This window comes from Poromitra crassiceps (genome assembly GCF_964638095.1).
Source record: "Poromitra crassiceps genome assembly, chromosome: 2".
NCBI lineage: Eukaryota > Metazoa > Chordata > Actinopteri > Beryciformes > Melamphaidae > Poromitra > Poromitra crassiceps.
The window spans coordinates 96,370,136-96,393,086 of record NC_139624.1 but is presented as its reverse complement, the minus strand read 5'-3'; the positions used below and the strand labels follow the sequence as shown (position 1 = coordinate 96,393,086).

Below are 22,951 nucleotides of genomic sequence, written 5' to 3'. Positions count from 1 at the left end.
TAAAGGCAACAACAACAACACGTTGAGTTCAAAGTGGTCTTAAACAATATAGTGTTGCTTGTAATGGATTATGCTTGCCTATCAATTAATAAGGTGGAAAAAAAGTAGCCTACAAATGGCGAAGAAAAATGAAATAAAAATAAATGAATACAAATCATTTAGGCTAAGCCCAAGGACACTTGCGACTATTTTGGCTGAAAAAAAGAAGATGGAAAACGGTTTGGGCGTTATTGAAAATCATATCATTGGTATTTCTAAATACTCCGTTATACGGTCATAACTTAATACCGCCCAAGCCTACTCTGCATCAGTACTGGAATAACGGATGAAATGGGTTGCTGGGAGATAAAAGGAAAAAAAGTATTTGTACAATATGCAGGGACTAGGGCAGAGCAAATTTGATCGATATTGTGATATGAAACTAGATATCGTCTCAGAGGCCATTTACACCTGGCATTAACATGCGTTTTCTGCCATCAGATTGCAATCAGATTGTGCTTGACCACATTAGCCTGATTTTATTTACACCTGGCGTTAACATGCGTTTTGGGTGATCAGATTGTAATCTGATGGCAATTTGATCACCCAAAATGGGTGTCCTCTCAATCCGCATACAGTTGCTGTATCCAGATTGAGAGGACACATTGCATTTACATTTGTGTTCATTTAATTGTGGTCACAATGCATCCCTGACATTGCATTTACATTTGTGTTCATTTAATTGTGGTCACAATGCATCCCTGACCACCTCCGGAGGCGGTTTGGCCGATCAGATTGCAATCCATCTTCAATGTGTCTTTGGGGAGGTTACACTTGTACTTTTAAGTGATCAAGCACAATCTGATTGCAATCTGATGACAGAAAACACATGTTAATGCCAGGTGTAAATGGCCTCTTAGATTTTGGATATCATAATATTGTGATATGGCATAAGTGTCTTTAAAGGCTGGCCTACAGTAAAGCAATGTGATTTTCTGAGCTTACCACACTGTTCTAGCTGTTCTATTATTTGCCTTTACCTAGTCATTATATCCACATTACCGATGATTATTTATAAAAAAAAAAAAAAATGTTTTTTTTTTGTATATTGAGGTATTTGACCATTTGTGATTTTGTTATGTTTACATTTGTATTTGCACAGCTGTGTATTTTGCTAAGCTTGTTGTTGTTCCAAGCATTTCCTTATGCTCTTGTATTTTGCTTGCAGGTTTCGAGAGAGGGAAAGAGGACCTCCTGCCACTACCTTTAAAAGAGGACGCCACACATTCCATATCCAAGAGCAAGGTAAAGGAGAAAGCACTCAGAGGGTGGCAGAGCAAGGTAAAGGAGAAAGCACTCAGAGGGTGGGTGGCAGAACAAGGTAAAGGAGAAAGCACTCAGAGGGTGGGTGGCAGAGCAAGGTAAAGGAGAAAGCACTTAGAGGGTGGGTGGCAGAGCAAGGTAAAGGAGAAAGCACTCAGAGGGTGGGTGGCAGAACAAGGTAAAGGAGAAAGCACTCAGAGGGTGGGTGGCAGAACAAGGTAAAGGAGAAAGCACTTAGAGGGTGGGTGGCAGAGCAAGGTAAAGGAGAAAGCACTCAGAGGGTGGGTGGCAGAGCAAGGTAAAGGAGAAAGCACTCAGAGGGTGGGTGGCAGAGCAAGGTAAAGGAGAAAACCCTCAGAGGGTGGGTGGCAGAGCAAGGTAAAGGAGAAAGCACTTAGAGGGTGGGTGGCAGAGCAAGGTAAAGGAGAAAACCCTCAGAGGGTGGGTGGCAGAGCAAGGTAAAGGAGAAAGCACTTAGAGGGTGGGTGGCAGAGCAAGGTAAAGGAGAAAGCCCTCAGAGAGTGGGTGGCAGAGCAAGGTAAAGGAGAAAACCCTCAGAGGGTGGGTGGCAGAGCAAGGTAAAGGAGAAAGCCCTCAGAGGGTGGGTGGCAGAGCAAGGTAAAGGAGAAAGCCCTCAGAGGGTGGGTGGCAGAGCAAGGTAAAGGAGAAAGCACTCAGAGGGTGGGTGGGAGTTGGGGTTTCTGGGGATTGTGTGCTGTAATGAGACTAGAGCAGTGGTTCCCAACCTTTTTACACCAAGTACCACCTGAGAAAGTAGTTGGCTCTCCAAGTACCACCATATGACCGACGTTAAAATACAGTCTATTCAGCCAGGCCCGTAGCCAGAGTTTGAGAAATACCGAGGTCATTTTAGCGCGGCGTGGGGGGACCAGGGGGGGCTGTGCACCCCCGGATAGAAAATTTTGTCCATTTTAAAGTAAAATGCTTCAATCTGGTGCACTTTGAGAGCAAAATGAAGAGGCTAGATCTATAAAGAACTACATACATCATGTTAGATTAATATCCTCTTTACTGTGCTGTTGCTTTAAAATGATACAAAAAATAAATGTCTCCCCATATGATATAATTTATATTCTGCATACAGGTCACATGGCAGAATACTGCTCAATTAAATACAATGGCCCATCTACACAAACATCACTTACAGGGGAGTTACTTACCCATTCACTTCAATAGAACTGTCCCCAAAGTCTAGCCCCAATCTAGCCTCAATGCAAAATCTGAATGTTGTGAGTTATCTCTCTTCTATAGCACACAGAGAGGAAGCAAATTGTTGCATTTCCGATCAACTGTCGCATTAAAACATCAATGACAGATTAATAGATCTGGGGACCAGGGCTATTTAAAAAAAAAAAAAAAAAAAAAAAAATTGGTGTGGAAAATACCGAGGTCATGACCTCGGTGTCCTCAATGGTAGCTACGGGCCTGTATTCAGCTATGCACAGTTCACGCAGGAGGCAAATTTATTCCAACCTGCAGCCTATGTGCAACCTGCAGCAGCTGCACTTGTGCTGGGTTGACTGCTGTCTTCACCTCCTTGTGCTTCATCGTTGCTGCTCTCCTCTACTACAGCTCTTTTACGATTCCCTCCCGTTTTGATCCACTTCATAATTTAAACATTGGGATTCCAGGGATCAAGTACCACCAGCAGGGGGGGCGCAAGTACCACCTACCTTGAGAAACACTGCCAATAATATTAATAATTATTATTATTATTTCACTTCCACATGTTTGAAAACTACTACTAATGACCACCATGGATTTTGCACAAAAACTAAAAAAAAAAAAAAAAAAAAAAAAAAATTTTTTTTTTTTTTTTTGAATTTTCACAGAGCCTTCCAAGTACCACCAGCAGGGGTCGCAAGTACCACCTACGGTACGCGTACCGTAGGTTGGGAACCACTGGACTAGAGAATAAGGGAGTTAGTGCACATCTCACCTCTCTCTCCTGGCCTTGTCTCAGGCATTCAGATGAGTCACACATCACACATTTACCAACCAAGAAACAAACTCTTCTCCCAAGTGGCCCACAGAGCGCTGTGGTCTATCTGTCTTAAGTCTTGGTTATACAGTAGTCCACAGAGCACTGTGGTCTATCTGTCTTAAGTCTTGGTTATACAGTAGTCCACAGAGCACTGTGGTCTATCTGTCTTAAGTCTTGGTTATACAGTAGTCCACAGAGCACTGTGGTCTATCCGTCTTAAGCCTTGGTTATACAGTAGTCCACAGAGCACTGTGGTCTATCTGTCTTAAGTCTTGGTTATACAGTAGTCCACAGAGCACTGTGGTCTATCTGTCTTAAGTCTTGGTTATACAGTAGTCCACAGAGCACTGTGGTCTATCTGTCTTAAGTCTTGGTTATACAGTAGTCCACAGAGCACTGTGGTCTATCCGTCTTAAGCCTTGGTTATACAGTAGTCCACAGAGCACTGTGGTCTATCTGTCTTAAGTCTTGGTTATACAGTAGTCCACAGAGCACTGTGGTCTATCTGTCTTAAGTCTTGGTTATACAGTAGTCCACAGAGCACTGTGGTCTATCTGTCTTAAGTCTTGGTTATACAGTAGTCCACAGAGCACTGTGGTCTATCTGTCTTAAGTCTTGGTTATACAGTAGTCCACAGAGCACTGTGGTCTATCTGTCTTAAGTCTTGGTTATACAGTAGTCCACAGAGCACTGTGGTCTATCTGTCTTAAGTCTTGGTTATACAGTAGTCCACAGAGCACTGTGGTCTATCTGTCTTAAGTCTTGGTTATACAGTAGTCCACAGAGCACTGTGGACTATCTGTCTTAAGCCTTGGTTATACAGTAGTCCACAGAGCACTGTGGTCTATCTGTCTTAAGTCTTGGTTATACAGTAGTCCACAGAGCACTGTGGTCTATCCGTCTTAAGCCTTGGTTATACAGTAGTCCACAGAGCACTGTGGACTATCCGTCTTAAGCCTTGGTTATACAGTAGTCCACAGAGCACTGTGGTCTATCTGTCTTAAGTCTTGGTTATACAGTAGTCCACAGAGCACTGTGGTCTATCCGTCTTAAGCCTTGGTTATACAGTAGTCCACAGAGCACTGTGGTCTATCTGTCTTAAGTCTTGGTTATACAGTAGTCCACAGAGCACTGTGGTCTATCTGTCTTAAGTCTTGGTTATACAGTAGTCCACAGAGCACTGTGGTCTATCTGTCTTAAGCCTTGGTTATACAGTAGTCCACAGAGCACTGCTTGCTCTGCCTGCAGTGCTTGAGCAGAACTAGTGTAGTTTAAATGTACAGTGGGTAATCACTAATCAGCCACTGCAATGAATATACTAAAATTAATCCATTTGAGAGCAGCAAAAATGAAGCTAGTTTTAGCTTGGATATTCGACAGACATCCACAGTGAATGTCTGTTGAATGTCCAACCTAAAACTAACTTCACCGCGGTGCAAAACAGCTGTCTTCAGATTCAGCGTCTGTTTTGGTTTTCCAGACCATGTGGACATGTCCGCGCTCACAAGTAAAGGAGGTACACCGATGCCCGCACAGAGCCTATATGTATCCGTCTGATATAGAAATCAATCACTTTAGCCTTTTTATTTAGACAATCAATAGTTTAATCACCCGCTGATGACAACATTTACGTCACACGGACTGTGGCAGACTCTAACCTTGGCTTCAAGCCATTCACTGTGAATATCTGTTGAATATCCAACCAACAATCTAATTTTCAAATGGGTTAATTTTGCTATTGGTCTTCATTGCAGTGGCTGATTACACTAATTCTGCTCCAGCACTCATAGCTCTCTCCTCCTTTAGCAACGTTCTCACTAATCCAGGGTTCGGCAACCTTTTTCATATGAAGTGCCATTTTCACTCAGTGTGCCACACCCAGATGAAGGAATCGCACATCCAAATGGCCAGTGGTTAACCCTTCGCGTGCCAGAGGTGGCACCCGTGCCACAGGTTGCTGACCCCTGCACTAATCCCACAGTGGTTTACCTGCTTTTCACATCTCCTGAAGAAGTCCAGACGTAACTCAGATGGGGTGTATCATGTATGTATGAACACAATTGTCCGTCGTGAGCTTGCGCCCGTGCAAATGGATCTTAACCACCCAAGGCCCTAGTATCTCCAAGTCGCTCGCAAACTACAGTTTCCAGTGGTCGTGTGCTTACAAGCAAACGCTTGTTGCACTTGGGACAACATGCATTGTCAGCATGGACTTAGTCTCGCAGTAGTAGGGCTGCTCGATTATGGCAAAAATCATAATCACGATTATTTTTGATTGATATTGAGATCACGATTATTTAACACGATTACTCATTGACATTGAGAACATCATGAATTTATTGAACATTTACACTAGCTTTTCTTTTTAACATTGGATGTCTTTGGATTTTAGATATAATTGAAAATAAATAAATAAGTGAAAAGAAATAATAAAAGTGCAAAGATTTAGAAATAAAATAAAAACTAAAATAAAAATAAAATAAATAGTATTATGTAGGCCTACTATGTTGCAGTGAACTGCCACAACCAACTCAACTATTAATCTACATTCAATATGTTGGTAAACATCTGAACTAGTAGTCCTTAAACCTCAAAACTAACCAAATGAGAACGCTAGTAACGTTCGTTTACATTACATTAAATTACTCATTTGGCAGATGCTTTTATCCAAAGCGACTTACGTCGTTTAGGTTCATAATAGGCTATTGTTAATGTTTATCTGTGAGCTCGTTAGCTGTTGAATATGCGGTTGCATTGTAAAGAGTGTCCTGAATCCATGACTGTATGCGGTGGCAGTAACTAGATGGGGCTTTGTCTTTTTGTTCGTTTAGCGTTATTGCTTGGTCTTAGACCACTTTGTGAGTGGATTTCAAGTGATTAAACAAAGAGGGAGAGGTCGTGTTGCGGGGTGCAGCCACGACCGCGCATATCTTGCACTGTTTGTTCCAAGTCTGTGGCTGTGATTGACAGGTGGGTCAAAACTCGCATCGCAATTCCGTGCTGTATATTCGCATCGCTCTTGATGTGCAAGGACCTTTAAACTCGGCGAAACCATAGTGTTTCCACCCCACATACGTTGTTTTACCTCTTCTCGACCAGCGGCTCTCTTTCTGTGACTTCTGTCATCTTATTCTTGTGCTACCAAGGAAATAGCCGGCGAGGAGAAACGTGCCGTGGCTCTTCACATGACAGGCATTCACAACTCGAGCTGAAATGCTTTGGGCTTTGGGCTTTGGGGGAGGGGCCGAGCAAAGGAAGGGGTGCGCTTGATTTACAACACAAGACAGAACGAGAATGACAAGAGCCGCAAAATTGTTGTATGTCGATTATCTTGTTTTCATAATCGTGGACAGCCCAAATCGTAATCATGATTAAAATTAGATTAATCGCCCAGCCATACGCAGTAGCCAGCCATAGATGATATCTACGTCTGGAACACAACTCTGAAAAGTGGTTAACGCCCACCTGCACAACACCACCTCCATTCCTTATCACACACAAGTAGGACAGGATATTAATTTCAGAGATTGCTTAAAATGTTAACTGGTTCAGACGTCCAGAAGCCCCTTTGAGGCAGCTAGCATCTTCAAAGCCATCAACCAAAGCAAGGGTTTGATTAATTCTTATCTGGGGACTTCAATTCATCTTTTGATTCTCCATCTCAGAACTGCAGTAAAAGCTGAGGAACACTTGCAACATTGAACCCACATTACCAACGATTTTTCCAGGAATCAGTGCAGTCTCAGCAAAAGGAAACTATACAGGGCTCTGAATAGAGAAGAAGGATTTGAAAGATGAGACTTAAGCTTCAGTGCTTGTTATCATCTGCCCTGGTGCTCCCTCCATCACTGCCTGTGGGCCTTTGAAGTAGGGATGTTAATGAGTAATCGACAATTGATTAATTGGCCTTATAGAGCGTGGTACAGGTTTAGAAAAAAATCTGAATTGACATTTTGGGCTCATGATTAGTACGAAAAGAAAAACAATCACAGGCCCCCCAGGGTATAAATATGGAGGAAAAGGTGGCGTTTTATAAATGGGCGTGTGACATCACAACAGGAGTGACATCACAAGAGGAGAATGTTCTGCTGGGGCTGACACAGGGATGCAAAGTCATGGAGAGTGAAAAAAGGTGACAGATGCCAGGACAGACATAAAACCACTCAGAAATCCTCCTATATTGGGATGAAAAAGGTGAGTGTCACCTAAAAGGTGACTAGTTTGCATCCCTGTGACATCACAAGAGGGAGTTCGGTGAAATGGAACAGTGCCCCCTGCTGGTTACAAAAACTAGTCTAAATGCAGCAATGTGTGATTTTTAAAAAATCCACCAAATTCCATTGCTACATACCCCTTCCACATATGAGTGCAATGTGGTCTCCACTGTAAGTTGTTTTGTGTCTGCTAAATGTCCTCATGTAAATGTCATGTAATATAATGTCAATAAATGAGACAAGGTGAGAGGTAGAGGAGATTTTTGTCCCCGCACCCCCTCAAGGTTAAAGGATGATTAATGAAATGTAGAAAGAAAGAAAATCAATTTGTAATTATGTCAGTTAACGAGCATGTTTTCGTTTTTGTAATGAATAGCTGTCTCATGCAGAACTATATGTTTTGCACCCTCTAGGCTTCTTCCAGTAATGAAGAAGTAATGAAGCCTGAAAACAGGAAAAACAAAAAAGTGATATGAAAAGACAAATGATTATGAACAGACAGTGTCACTGCAGCGCTTTCTCTCAGTCTGCATCATAAACTTCAACATAAATCAGATATCGGAAGATCGTAGTTGAGGGATAACTGTGAAATTGTACACTTCAGGGACTGATGTGAGGAATTAAATCAAATGAAATGTCCACTCAGGACTGTATGATTTTGGCTGAAATGTGAATGCTTATTATTTTCTGATCATGCTTATTAATCAGAATTCTTCATCTCAATGATATGAGGAACACAATTATTGTATTGCCCTTTCTATGTATTATATTAGCATCTTAACTCTCGAACTACAGCTGGCACTCAAAGTGAAACAGCTAATATTCCATGTTTAACGTGATAATCTCAAAGATTTTTATGTAAATAAAGGTCTGTTAAGTCATCTATCTGATAGTGACTTAACACAATGGTGATTGAGCCTATGGCCCATTGATGGAAGTCTTTGCATTTTCAGTATTGCAGCATTTATGAACTTGGTGTCTGTGGTGACACAAGGTGGGCGGAGCTAACACAACAGACTCACTCTGTAGGTTACTGTAGGTTCACAGGGTGGGCGGAGCTAACACAATAGACTCACTCTGTAGGTTACTGTAGGTTCACAGGGTGGGCGGAGCTAACACAACAGACTCCCTCTGTAGGTTACTGTAGGTTCACAGGGTGGGTGGAGCTAACACAATAGACTCACTCTGTAGGTTACTGTAGGTTCACAGGGTGGGCGGAGCTAACACAACAGACTCACTCTGTAGGTTACTGTAGGTTCCCGACAACTCTTGTGTGAAGTAGGATAACACGCAATTTTCCCCCCGGTCTCTACAGATGGTTACTATGGCCGAACAAACTGACTAATGTCGCATTATGCACAGTTTGGATCTCACCTGTAATTTCCACTCATTGCCATAGGTGTCACCCAAGAAAACAAAACTGAAATCTTCGAGATTATCACTGTAATTATTGTGGAAACTAACTAAAATCACACTAAACCATAATTGATAATTACCAATACCAATTTCCATCATTTGAATGAACTTGTCACCTAGCCTGGGTAAACCCAGCCTCCACGTGACCTCTATCTATGCGCTCTCAGTCAGAGCGCATAGATAGAGGTCACGTGGAGGCTGGGTTTACCCAGGCTACTTGTCACCTACTTTAATGGAAATGATTGCTGGCATGGAAGCAAAGCACATTGTCATCTGTGTATTTTGAACAAATACCTTTTTCTAAACTGGTTGTCTAATTTCTGCACTTAAAGCTTTTGCCTATTCCCCCCTCTGTCTACCCAGTCTGAAACAAAGCTGTACAATGGCTCGGACAAGGACGTGTCGACATCTGGAGGGAAGCTCACAAAGAAGGAGTCGCTCAAGGTAAACAAGCTCAGGTGGTCTTAAGCCCTCCGCACCCGGACGCTCAGTCTTAACGAGCTCAGGTGGTCTTAAACCCTCCACACCCGGACGCTCAGTCTTAACGAGCTCAGGTGGTCTTAAACCCTCCACACCCGGACGCTCAGTCTTAACGAGCTCAGACGCTCAGTCTTAACGAGCTCAGGTGGGCTTAAGCCCTCCACACCCGGACGCTCAGTCTTAACGAGCTCAGGTGGGCTTAAGCCCTCCACACCCGGACGCTCAGTCTTAACGAGCTCAGGTGGGCTTAAGCCCTCCACACCCGGACGCTCAGTCTTAACGAGCTCAGGACAGGACATAAAAGGCCATTGCTGTATTGACATCGTGAAGAGCGATATTTCTAAAATCTGTGTTAAAATGAGCCAATGACACATCCTTTGCATAGGGGAGGGTACATTAAACTGAGACCACTGGTAAAGGTAAAGTCCCACTGATTGTCACACAATGTGTGAAATTTGTTCTCCGCATTTGACCCATCCCCTGGGGGAGCGGTATAGTCTTTGGTATGACTCGGCCGGGGATTGAACTCACGACCTCCCAGTCGCAGGGCAGACACTCAGACCACAAGGCCACTGAGCTGGTATGGCTGGTATGGCAAGGCCACTGATGCTTTTAAAGCAACTGACAGTAGCAGGCTGGTAGCAGGGCACTGCCAAGGTGGCCTTAGAGGCCCACAGGGCATCGTGGCCAGAGGGAGAGGCAACGGAGGCCATGGCCTCTGTGTGATTCCCACCCTGAACACTACACATTTTACTGTTCACCATTCAAGCTTTTTACTGACATTTTCCCCCTGACTGTGCTGCAGAGGTAGATCAATGTGGAAAAAAGCAAAAATGTAGCTGGCTATCTATTTCATTGTAGCTTGTCCCTGCACCATCAATACTATTCATTTCACAGCCATGGAAACCCGGAAAAATCTAATTTTTCAGGCCTAGAAAAGTAATGGAATTAGTAAAATCCTTGAAAGTTTTTGTCTAATTAAATTAATTGTTACAGTAATCTTCCATGGATAACCTCCACGTAATGTAACATAACAGCAAATTTATTTTCTGTAGTTGTTGACGTAATGTAGCTCTAAAACATATCAGTGTGTAATATGTATGGATTTTAGTGCTTCTTGTATTTTATATTACATAAAGTCATGGAAAAGTTTTGAAATTGTTTATTGTTTATTGTGGATCCCCATTAGTCTGCACCAAGGTGAGACTACTCTTCCTGAGGTCCAAACACATAACATAAAAACACAATACAATAACATTGTTGACAAGTTGATAATTATAACAAACAAAGACGAAAAGAGAGTGAATCAGCTCACTCTATCACATATCATATATTTCAGAAAGTGTATGAATTAGTGTAATGTAGTGTTATATAATATAACACTTGAAATTGTATCCAGGAAAATGTGTGGGAACCCTGACTATTTATGTATGCGAGTCTAGCGCCTCGAGTCAGTTTCAGCAATCAGAATGAAGCAGGTGGACACGTTGATGTCATCACGTTGGCATGATGCCATGTGCATTGCTGGCTTTATGCACTGTTACTACAGTGACAAGTGTAATGCACCGTGGCATATTAATAGCCACAGGTGTGTGATCTTTGGCATGGTCTTCCTGTCTGTGCTCCCTATAGGTGCAGAAGAAGAATTACAGGGAAGAGAAGAAGAGAGCCAACAAGGAGCTTCTCAGCACCATCGCCGACCCCTCCGTCATCGTCATGGCCGACTGGCTGAAGGTCAGACTCAACAGTCCCTTCTGATGATGTGTGTTGTGCTAAAAGAGCACCGTTGATGAACAAGCTCATATTTTGGTGAACGCGTGAACTCGAGCAATAGCAGCTGAAAAAAGAAAAAACGGATGAAATGAACGTGAACTGCTCATTTTTGGGGACTGTGAACTTAGTTCAAAATTCTGAATTGTGAACTATGAACGTGAACTAGTTAACTTGAACCTGTGTGTGAACTGAACGTGGCAAAAAAGACACCATCTACTGTTAGTAATAATTGATAACACAAAATCATGGTACCTTTTAAAGAATATCAGGCAACTTTAGTCTTTGGTTGATAAAAATAATGACTATGGAAACAGAATGCACACTTTATCATCTTGGTTAAGATACACACCTCTTCCTCCCATAGCCTCATAATCCACAAGTTAATTTGAGCATGAGAAGTCCTATGAGAGAATGTAGGACTGGAATAGAGTGCCGCAGGGATGACGTACTTTTGTAGGCCAAGCAGCTAGCGCTAGTTAGCAACGCACCGGGTTCCCTCCTCTTAAAGTCTATGGGGTTCTTCGCTGTGTTCTCGTTTGTGTGTGTGTATAATAATATAGTATAATAATATAATAATAATCATATTTATAGCACAATTCATGCATAAATTGCAGCACAAAGTGCTTAACATAAAAGCAGACATTCACAATATTTCTGGAAAGAAAGAAAGAAAGAAAACAATAAAAAAGAAAAGGAAACAGAGATGTGTTTTAAGATTTAGTTTGAAAGTGTCGACAGATTTAAAGCCCCCAACACTCTGTTTCATAATTTTGGTGCGTAATTAACAAATGCTCCCTCTCTGTGTCTCTTATGAGTTTTGACCTTAGAAATAATCAAGACTCGAGGTTAGACTCAGAGGATCTAAGAGACCTAGCAGGCATCACAAACATCTTAACCCACTCAGAGAGATGATCAAGAGGTTAGACTCAGAGGACCTAAGAGACCTACCAGGCATCACAAACATCTTAACCCACTCAGAGAGATGATCAAGAGGTTAGACTCAGAGGACCTAAGAGACCTACCAGGCATCACAAACATCTTAACCCACTCAGAGAGATGATCAAGAGGTTAGACTCAGAGGACCTAAGAGACCTAGCAGGCATCACAAACATCTTAACCCACTCAGACAGATATGATGGGGCAAAGCATTCAGTGATTTAACTCTTTCCCTGCCATTCACCTGTTTTTACATCATTTATGAGACGCTTCCCTGCCAACGACATGAAAACACTTCAATCCGTGTTTTCACTCTGATATGATAGATGTGTCTGTTACTCACCTTATGAAACACTCCAGCACGTCCAGAGTACACAGAAAACCAAACCCAGGATGGAGGCAGAGGAAAAGCTCCAGGGTGCTACTCGTGCTACCGCTTTGGCCCAGCCGACGCACTGATAACACGGACTCGTGACAGTCAATCAAACCTGGAGGATTTTTTTCACCAGGTGCTGCAAACCTACACAAGTCACTTCTCTCCTGTCTGGTAGTTTAGTCATCCAGCTGGTGAGCTCTCACACCGTGTAAGTTTCAGCCGTCAGATGAGCTCCAGACCTCCAGACACTTAGAAAGCCCCCCCCCCCCCACCCCTTCTCCGGCAACACCAGAGCGTGAGCCCGCCTCCCCTCTCTGAGTGTGGGGTGAATCTCTCTCATACACCGGTGTTATAGTGAAAGCGGTGACCACATACATGTTTGCCTGGAAAGGGAAAGCAAATCATATGGGGTGCGTAGTTGATTGTGTGTGTGTGTGTGTGCGTGTGTGTGTGCGCGTGTGCATGTGTGTATGTGCATCCACCCAGATCCGCGGCACGCTGAAGAGCTGGACCAAGCTGTGGTGCGTGCTGAAGCCAGGTGTCCTGCTCATCTATAAGACCCACAAGAATGGCCAGTGGGTGGGCACGGTGCTGCTGAACGCCTGCGAGCTCATCGAGAGGCCCTCCAAGAAGGACGGCTTCTGCTTCAAGCTCTTCCACCCGCTGGAGCAGTCCATCTGGGCCGTCAAGGTCAGCAAAACACTGAGACGTATATCCTGGACTTTTCTGGAAAACACAGAAACCATGTCACATGTAACCTGCCAACACTTTCACGGAGATCAGTATTTTTAATACTTTCTCCCGCTGTGCTCCCGATTGGTAATTTCTCACGTTAATCTCCCGATTTCATAGCAATACAACTCAAATGGCGGTAACGGGTTAGAGAAGACAGTAAAACTATAAAAGGCACTTATACCAAGATGTCCACATGTGTGACTGATCACAACACTAAGACGTGTGAATGATCACAACACTAACGCCGGGATTCCACTGGTTGCATTTGCGTTGCGTTGCGGCTGTGCTCCGGTTTTGCTCCGTGCTCTGTGCTCCGCCAACACTAACCGGCTGCGTGCAGAGCACGTCACGGCTCCTCTCCGCGACTCCGCCAGACAGCTGGAGTGACGAGACCGACAAGTTCTCGCGGTGAAATCGCGCGAGACAATTTGTATGTGGGATAAATACAACAACAAACAGGCAGAAGATCATTGTTCCCAACTGGAGAATCAGAGGAGGGGTGGACTTGCTTGGTGTTGTCCTTGTAAAAAGGATGTGTCGTGTCATATATTATTTTGTGGTTTTCCACTTCAATGATTAACTTTTCCTCATACATGTTTGTCCTCTGGCTTGATATTGAATGCTGTAAACACCTCTGCCCTGTTCACTCCATGCCTGGCTCCGCCCAACTTGCTGCGGCTTTGCTCCGTCATCCGTGAAAAATAGAAGCCTTGCGTATCTGCTTCGGAGAGCTCCGGATCGTCGGAGCTGGGACGGAGTAGACACGCAACGCAGCGGAGTAGGTGGGAGTTGACACATTGATTAGAGTGGAAACGTATCGGCTCCGAAGCCGTACCGCAGCGCAGACGGACCAAACACGGACTCAGTGGAATTTGGTCGTTAGACCAGGATTAGTCAGCAGCATGATTATTGCATTCTGAGAAGCATTCAGTGGAAAAATAAATGTGTACATCAGATTTCTCCAGAGCGCCTGAAAGGTGTTGACTCCTGCCTTGCAAAACAGCTCACTAGCACTACTCCACCTGGGTTTTTCCCCCAGTAATATTCGCATGCAGTTATTATACGCAACCTGAAGTTTGTGGAAGCTGGCTTTTTTATACTTCACCCACAAGGGGGCAGTATACATAGGGGTGCAGTAGGCCCTAAAGAGATTCATCTTAACATCATCAGAACATGCCATCACTGGACAGTCGACCTGTCAATCATGCCCCAAAGCATAGTCTGCTTTATCGTCTGTTTGACTCTAAATTGGATCATAATTGACTCAATGAACATCAAGCTGTATTTGAAGAAGACTTGAAACTAGTGGTTGAGACCGTCAACTCAGTAGGAAAGTAGAATAACACCAATGTCTGTTAGAATGAACAAAAGCAGATCATCAGGGGAACGTGTGGTTAAAAAAAATCTATTTTACAGCTCAGTTTGGTTTGATTGGGGACAGAGGACAGCCTGGCCATTTTCATATTTGGCAGCACACACATTTTCCATTCGCTCTTTTGTTTTCAGCTCTGCTCTTTTGTCTGCTCCAGTTGTGCTTTTGGTTCATCTCAAGTACTTTCCCCCCTTTGTTTGTGTTGTTTGTGTTGTTTGTGTTGTTTGTGTTGTTTGTGTTGTTTATGAAAAGAGTTGAATAAGAATCAGGGGCTGTATTCATAAAGCTTCCTAGTACTAAGAGTTGCTCTTAGTGATGAAATTCTAAGAGGACTAGATCCTGGTAGAGATAAAAGTTACTCACAAAACATCTCAGCCCTTAAGAGAGCTCCTACGGTGGAAAACTGATAAGAGGAGGGAGGAGGACTTTTAAGAGGCTTGAGAGTTTCTTTAGCAGAGGAGAAAATGGCGGAAAGACAGAGAGGTAGGATAAATATTCTCCAAACTCTGAATTGTGCTAACAGTAAGCATTGCTCCTCCGTCCAGTTAGGTTTTCTTGTTCTGTGTGTTTCCATTGCAATCAAGGAAATTGATGACAGCTGAGTCAATTTCCCCTTAAATTACCAGCATGGCAAATAAACATATAAATAAATCTATTAACTGTCTGTCAGCATGTGAATACTGCACAAGTCTGTGTGTTCAAACATTTTGTAGCTACTTTTAAAGTCTGGCTTACTTTATTTACGGTAATTACCGTAATTTATTTTATTTTATTTTTTATTTATTACTTTATTTGAGTTGTTCATTACATAAAATAATATTCATAATTTCACCATGTCTTAATACTAAATTCTATGACGGTTTATTTCACTGTCCATTCTATCACTGAGTGTGTTTTTCTTTTTTTCCTTTGTTGATCAACCAATCACAGCTTCTAAAATAATGAGTCATACCTAGCAACGGGGTCAACCACACCTCCTCACTAAGATCAAAGTTTCTGTCATTTCCTTCCTCAGAGTTGCTCTGAGAACTTTCCTAAATCACTCCTAAGCTCAGACTCCTGGCTAGAAGTTTTTAGGCTAAGTTACGAGCTCTCTGAGAGGATTCTCAGAATGTTTGTGTATACGGCGACTGGTGTGCGTGTGCGTGTGTGTGTGTGTGTGCGTGTGCGTGCGTGCCTGTGTATGTGTGTATGTGTGCGTGCGTGTGTGTGTGCGTGCGTGCGTGCGGAGCGTCTCTTCACTGTGGGGATAAACACTTCACCCGCGCAGCTTCCGTCCCCTCTGTCCCCTCTCAGCTGCTCTGATGAAACACTTAGTAGTTTACCTCTGTCCCCTCTCAGCTGCTCTGATGAAACACTTAGTAGTTTAGACTGAGGCGAGACACGCAAATGTTCGCAGCGCGAATGAAGCGATATTCTTCGCGTCATCACCAACCTGACTTTCAGACATTGAATTGACTGTAACATGTCTTGTTGTCCCTCAGGGTCCCAAAGGAGAGGCGGTGGGCTCCATCACTCAGCCGTTACCCGGCAGCCACCTCATCTTCCGCGCCACCTCCGAGTCCGACGGTAAGAGCCGGGCTTTCCTTTCCACCAGAGACCATTGAGACATAAAGAGATGGGTCATCTCCGTTCACTCCAATGGACCAGTTTTTAGCTCGCAATAGTTCCTGCAAGTAAGGTTCTGGATTAAGCTGCACTGTCGAGTTGCAGCAGAATCAATGGACCGTTTGTTTGAAAGGTTAAAGCCCCACTCAGTAAGTTTTCCACTGCGCCCTCCGCCCACCGCGCATTAGTATCGATAACGATATCGCCGTTCAAAGTCAACAAAACACAGCGCCAGAAGCTCTATGTACATGTTGTGACATCGGGTACTCACCACGTGATGAAATAATAATCCATAGTTCCGTGAAACATCATTTTCGTAGCAAATCCGAATCGAGTTACTTCCTCGTTTTCATGAACACAGCGCTTCCGCTGTACAGCGCATGCGCGCATGGTTTTCTTTTTTCTTTTTTCTTGCTACGGGACGTGACAGACAAACTGCTTAGTCCGAGGGCTGGCCAATGGAGGGCGGTGTGGGATAAATAAAGACGAGGGTCTCCCTATTAAAAGTCAATCTACCATGTCCTGTGACTAAAACGCAGTTATATTTCAGTAAAAAATGTCAAAAATCTTACTGATTGGGGCTTTAAGACGTTTAAAGAATCAAGCTGTGTATTATCAGCTTTATTATAGCATTATTTTATGCATTCAAACAGCCAAGCACGTACTTCCTGGAACTATCTTTGGCACTATGGTTGATGCTGGAATGGAGCTATGTGAGTCACGTGACAATCAAGCCTTTGGACTTCTGTCGGCATGACCCTCTCTTCAATGGCTCTGGTTTACACTTCAGCCGTTTATCATGACACGGTTATCAGGAGCGGCTCCCACTCAGAGAGCAGATCTAGAGTCTGCATCTGGCTTATCATGACACGGTTATCAGGAGCGGCTCACACTGAGAGAGCAGATCTAGAGTCTGCATCTGGCTTATCATGACACGGTTATCAGGAGCGGCTCACACTCAGAGAGCAGATCTAGAGTCTGCATCTGGCTTATCATGACACGGTTATCAGGAGCGGCTCACACTCAGAGAGCAGATCTAGAGTCTGCATCTGGCTTATCATGACACGGTTATCAGGAGCGGCTCACACTGAGAGAGCAGATCTAGAGTCTGCATCTGGCTGCATCTGGCTCATTTGGACAAGAGATTGTAGGAAACTAAACCTCTGACTATTGCGTCATTCTAACCGCCAGGCCGACCTGTGTTTGCTGTATACTGTATATACTCTCTGTCTTCATCTCTGGGGTTAGCCACACCTCCCGTTTTATTTTTCACTCCCTAGCCTGCTTGTGTCTCTGCACTGATGAAAGCATACATTCATGTGGGTTTGTAGCAGGCCTTGGCCATATTTTCCTTCAAAACGAGCTAGAAAGTTGTAAATACAAAGAAAAACAACAACAACAACAATTAGAATTGCAATTACAGCACGGTTATTAAGATATCATCTTTTTTTTATAAAAATGTTTCATGGATTTTTCTCCCCAATTGTACTTTGTCAAATTCCCCCTGTTGTGCTGGTCGCTGCTCCACACCCTCTGCCAATCTGAGGAGAGTTGTAGATTAGCACATGCTTCCTCTGGTATACATATGCAGTCGCCCCTTTTTTTCACCTGACAGCGAGGGTTTTCACCGGCAGGACGTAGCACGTGGGATGATCACGCAAGCTATCCCCCCCAGTTCCTGTCGCCCCCCGAACAGCCCCCCCCCATCCTCAAACCAACCAAAGGAGGCGCTAGTGCAGCGACCAGTACACATACCCTTAATCCGGCCGCAGACATGGTCCATTGTGCCTGTATCAACAATTGGACGGATGTCCGGCGGTAATACGGGGGCTTGAATGTGCGTGTTGTAAAATATTGCATTATTATTATTATGTTATTTTGATGATTATTGCAATAAAGTGAACATGCTTGTGGCCAGTTCCAGACACACAACGCTCTATTTTGCCACTGGCCTTAAACTGGCCTTAAACGCAAAAAACACGCTTTACGCCTCCCTACCGCTATCGTCCCACGTCAGTTTGGGGAAGATACCGTCATGTTTTTACGCCCCGAAATGCGCTTTACGGCGCTGAAGAGGCGTGGCACAGTGCCAGAATAAAATACCAGCCTAAAGCGATCTTCCCAACCGGCGTTCATTTTGCGGTTAACGCTTTTCAAAACCAGGCCTTATTCAGTGTGCCGGCTCCCCTACCAAACGCCACACACAGACACACATGTGCATCTCTCCCAGCATGCATTGGGGCTTAATAAATTTTGACAAGAAGAAACAACCAAATCAGCCTAAGCAGGCTAGGTGGTAGATAGAAATAATATTTATGTTAACTCATTAAGTGCCATAGACGACCTAACTCGTCTTACATAATCCAGCGCTTAAGTGCCAAGGACGAGCTAACTCGTCTTACATAAACATTTATTTTTTTTGACGGTGGGACATCAATCAACCCCTTTTACATCTTCGAGATAACTATTTGGAGCAAGAGCATGTGTGTAATCTATTTTACCGACCACTAAGTGGCGACAGAGACCGAGAGAAGCCACAGCCACGGGACCCAAAAGCCACAAAAGCAGCCGCCTCCCGCGGAAATGGCTTGGCGATTTTACAGTCAGAAGCCCGGACACACACACACAGAACGGACAGAGATCCCTTCCCCCCAGAGCCGCGCAGCAACGCGCGAACACACACACACACACACACACACACACACACACACACACACACACACACACACACACACACACACACACACAACGCGGGAGCAAGCCATTCAAGGAAATGGCGACGCGATTTTACAGTAATCCATTTCAGACTCGTCTTGCCCGACAGGCAGACAGGCAGGCAGGCAGCAGCAACGCGCTTCTGACACGCCCGCTGTTAGAGCCAGGAGGAAGGAGGAGAAGACACACGGAGGGAGGAGTTTGAATGAGAGGGGTGTTTCCTGTTGTTATGGAGGAAATTACTGTTCAAAACTATTGTTTAGAATGTCTGACGGTCTTACTGATGCCAAAAATGAATGGTTAAAGTGACTGTTTCACAAAAAGCCATTTATCTCTGAATAAATTTCCAGACGCTGAAACCATGCTGTACTCAACGGCTAATATCTACATAACTACTAACTCTGCAAACTAACTCTTTTAGACAGAGAAAGCACACATTCTATTAGTTATTTTTAGATGATTGGTGTTCATGAATTCTTAACAGAAAAGAATCCTCGGCTGTTCTAAAATGAGCCAGAATCGTCAAAAACACCCCTGGCACAACTTACCTACAGGAATGAAAACATGGCTGGCATTCAATGTGTTAACACAACATGCAATTCTAGAACATTTCAATATTGGACAAAATAAAACATAAAAATCAAACATACATACAATGAAACATACATCCAGGTCGTATAGCCATTGCAAATACAACGTGTTATAGTGAAGTGGGAAGCTTGACAACCGTAACACGGTTGTACTGTGATGTCCACTCCAACAAGACTTAGCTTACTTGACACATACTTTTTCAATAAAAACACATTTATGCCATGACTTTACATAATGTATATTTATGTCGCATCATTTAGCCTGTGCTGTGATGTGCAGGAGCAGCAGGTAGCCTACAAGTTATAAAACTAAGCCTGCCCTGAATGAGCCGAGTGGGGGGGCTTGTTCACTATTGTGAAAGTTATGTGTTTACAACATATAAAGATCATGGAAGTGGATGGTATCAGGAATGTCACCGATAGTTAACGTTCAATATTGTACAGGGAGACCATCAGCCCTGCTGAACAGATCTGTATTTGCCTGTAGGTTGAATCGTTTTATTCAGGCTATGATCTGTGATGCGCTGAGATGTCCAAATTGGCATGAAGAGATGACAGCATGCAGCCGCAACCGGACTGGAGTGGCTCCGTGGATCGGAAGCTTGGAAGGGAAGAATGTGATTGGTTTACTGGAGATCATCAATGGCCACACTTGTCAATAATTCTACGCTTAAAAAGGCGTGGTTAAATGGTTAGCACCGCGCACTCTGGCTTTTAGTGTCACGGAAAAATTAGGGAATGCGTGTGACCACGCCCACTAATAGCGCTGTGCCCAGCCATAAACGCAAATTTAAGGCCAGGGGGAAAATAGAGCCCACAATCTTTGATGCGATTGCCAGTCTATTAAAGGTACCTTTTCTACCAAATGGCAAGTGAAATCATTCATAATTTGAGAAGCTACAAATCTAAATTCACATCACAGAGTGTGCGTGTTGGATCTAAATTCACATCACAGAGTGTGGGTAGGGTTAGGGTTAGTGTGCGTGTTGGATCTGGACCAGCCTGTCTACACTTGGCCTGCCGTGCGTTCCTAATTACCCTGCCTCCCTCTCTCTCTCTACCCCCCTCTCTCTCTCTACCCCTCTCTCTCTCTCTCTCTCTCTCTCTCTCTCTTCCCTCTCTCCCTCTCTCTCTCTCTTATCTCTATCTCTCTTATCTCTATCTCTCCTCCCTCTCTTCTCTCTCTCTCTCCCTCTCTTATCTCTATCTCCCTCTCTCTCTCTCCCTCTCTCTCTCTCCCACTCCCTCTCTCCCAGGCCGATGTTGGATGGATGCCCTGGAGCTTGCACTGAAGTGCTCCAGTCTGCTGAAGAGGACCATGATCCGTGAGGGGAAGGAGGACATGAGCAGTGCGGCCACAGCCGGAGAGCACTCCATCAACTTCTACAGCCTGCTGAGGGCTCACAACATGCAGGGCTTCCAGTGAGTACAACCTGAGGACTCACAACATACAGGGCTTCCAGTGAGTACAACCTGAGGACTCACAACATACAGGGCTTCCAGTGAGTACAACCTGAGGACTCACAACATACAGGGCTTCCAGTGAGTACAACCTGAGGACTCACAACATACAGGGCTTCCAGTGAGTACAGCCTGCTGAGGGCTCACAACATACAGGGCTTCCAGTGAGTACAACCTGCTGAGGGCTCACAACATACAGGGCTTCCAGTGAGTACAACCTGCTGAGGACTCACAACATACAGGGCTTCCAGTGAGTACAACCTGAGGACTCACAACATACAGGGCTTCCAGTGAGTACAGCCTGCTGAGGGCTCACAACATACAGGGCTTCCAGTGAGTACAACCTGCTGAGGGCTCACAACATACAGGGCTTCCAGTGAGTACAACCTGCTGAGGACTCACAACATACAGGGCTTCCAGTGAGTACAGCTGCTGAGGACTCACAACATACAGGGCTTCCAGTGAGTACAGCTGCTGAGGACTCACAACATACAGGGCTTCCAGTGAGTATAGCTGCTGAGGACTCACAACATACAGGGCTTCCAGTGAGTACAACCTGCTGAGGACTCACAACATACAGGGCTTCCAGTGAGTACAGCTGCTGAGGACTCACAACATACAGGGCTTCCAGTGAGTACAACCTGCTGAGGACTCACAACATACAGGGCTTCCAGTGGGTACAACCTGCTGAGGACTCACAACATACAGGGCTTCCAGTGAGTATAGCTGCTGAGGACTCACAACATACAGGGCTTCCAGTGGGTACAACCTGCTGAGGACTCACAACATACAGGGCTTCCAGTGAGTACAACCTGCTGAGGACTCACAACATACAGGGCTTCCAGTGAGTACAGCCTGCTGAGGACTCACAACATACAGGGCTTCCAGTGAGTACAGCTGCTGAGGACTCACAACATACAGGGCTTCCAGTGGGTACAGCCTGCTGAGGACTCACAACATATAGGGCTTCCAGTGAGTACAGCTGCTGAGGACTGACAACATACAGGGCTTCCAGTGAGTACAGCTGCTGAGGACTCACAACATACAGGGCTTCCAGTGAGTACAGCTGCTGAGGACTCACAACATACAGGGCTTCCAGTGAGTACAACCTGCTGAGGACTCACAACATACAGGGCTCCCAGTGAGTACAGCTGCTGAGGACTCACAACATACAGGGCTTCCAGTGAGTATAGCTGCTGAGGACTCACAACATACAGGGCTTCCAGTGAGTACAACCTGAGGACTCACAACATACAGGGCTTCCAGTGAGTACAACCTGCTGAGGGCTCACAACATACAGGGCTTCCAGTGAGTACAACCTGAGGACTCACAACATACAGGGCTTCCAGTGAGTACAACCTGCTGAGGACTCACAACATACAGGGCTTCCAGTGAGTACAACCTGCTGAGGGCTCACAACATACAGGGCTTCCAGTGAGTACAGCTGCTGAGGACTCACAACATACAGGGCTTCCAGTGGGTACAGCCTGCTCCAGCAGAAGACATATCAAGTAGTATTCTATTTTTCAAGCTTGATTCTAAAACCTATTGTTAGCGTTATAATTCATAAAAAACAATTACTGCTCAGTCCCTTAGGTGCATAGGTTTGAGGAAGTGAAATGACAGGGGGAGCTTCACCGGCAGGACGTAGCACGTGGGAGGATCACGCTATTCCCACCAGTTCCCTTCCACCCCGACTGCTACTTACCAATGTTGATGTTGATTGGTAGATTCCTCTCTCAGCACAATCCGTGCTGTTCCTCATACTAGCTCCAGATAGCCACAAACCAATACAAGGTCAATGGGGTCATGCAACTGTTTGTGCCAGTTGACTTAGGCTCATTGAAATGTACTTTGTGTGCACTGTGGAGGACATGTCAGTGAGCCTCAGTCAGCTTGCACAGACAGGAGCGTACTGGTGTGTGGAGCTAGTATGAGGAACAGCATGGACTGTGACGAGAAAGAACT

General features: G+C 44.6%; 1 protein-coding gene across 1 annotated transcript in view; it reads left to right on the top strand.

The window, feature by feature from the left end:
- The window catches only part of osbpl8 (oxysterol binding protein-like 8), a 275,193-nt gene that overhangs the window by 182,836 nt on the left and 69,406 nt on the right, over positions 1-22,951 (top strand). Inside the window, exons 5-10 of the mRNA XM_083632091.1 lie at positions 1,208-1,284; positions 9,301-9,381; positions 11,050-11,151; positions 12,989-13,192; positions 16,094-16,178; positions 20,779-20,944. Coding sequence (XP_083488217.1) covers positions 1,208-1,284; positions 9,301-9,381; positions 11,050-11,151; positions 12,989-13,192; positions 16,094-16,178; positions 20,779-20,944 — 715 coding nt within the window. The remainder of the gene's footprint in view (positions 1-1,207; positions 1,285-9,300; positions 9,382-11,049; positions 11,152-12,988; positions 13,193-16,093; positions 16,179-20,778; positions 20,945-22,951) is intronic.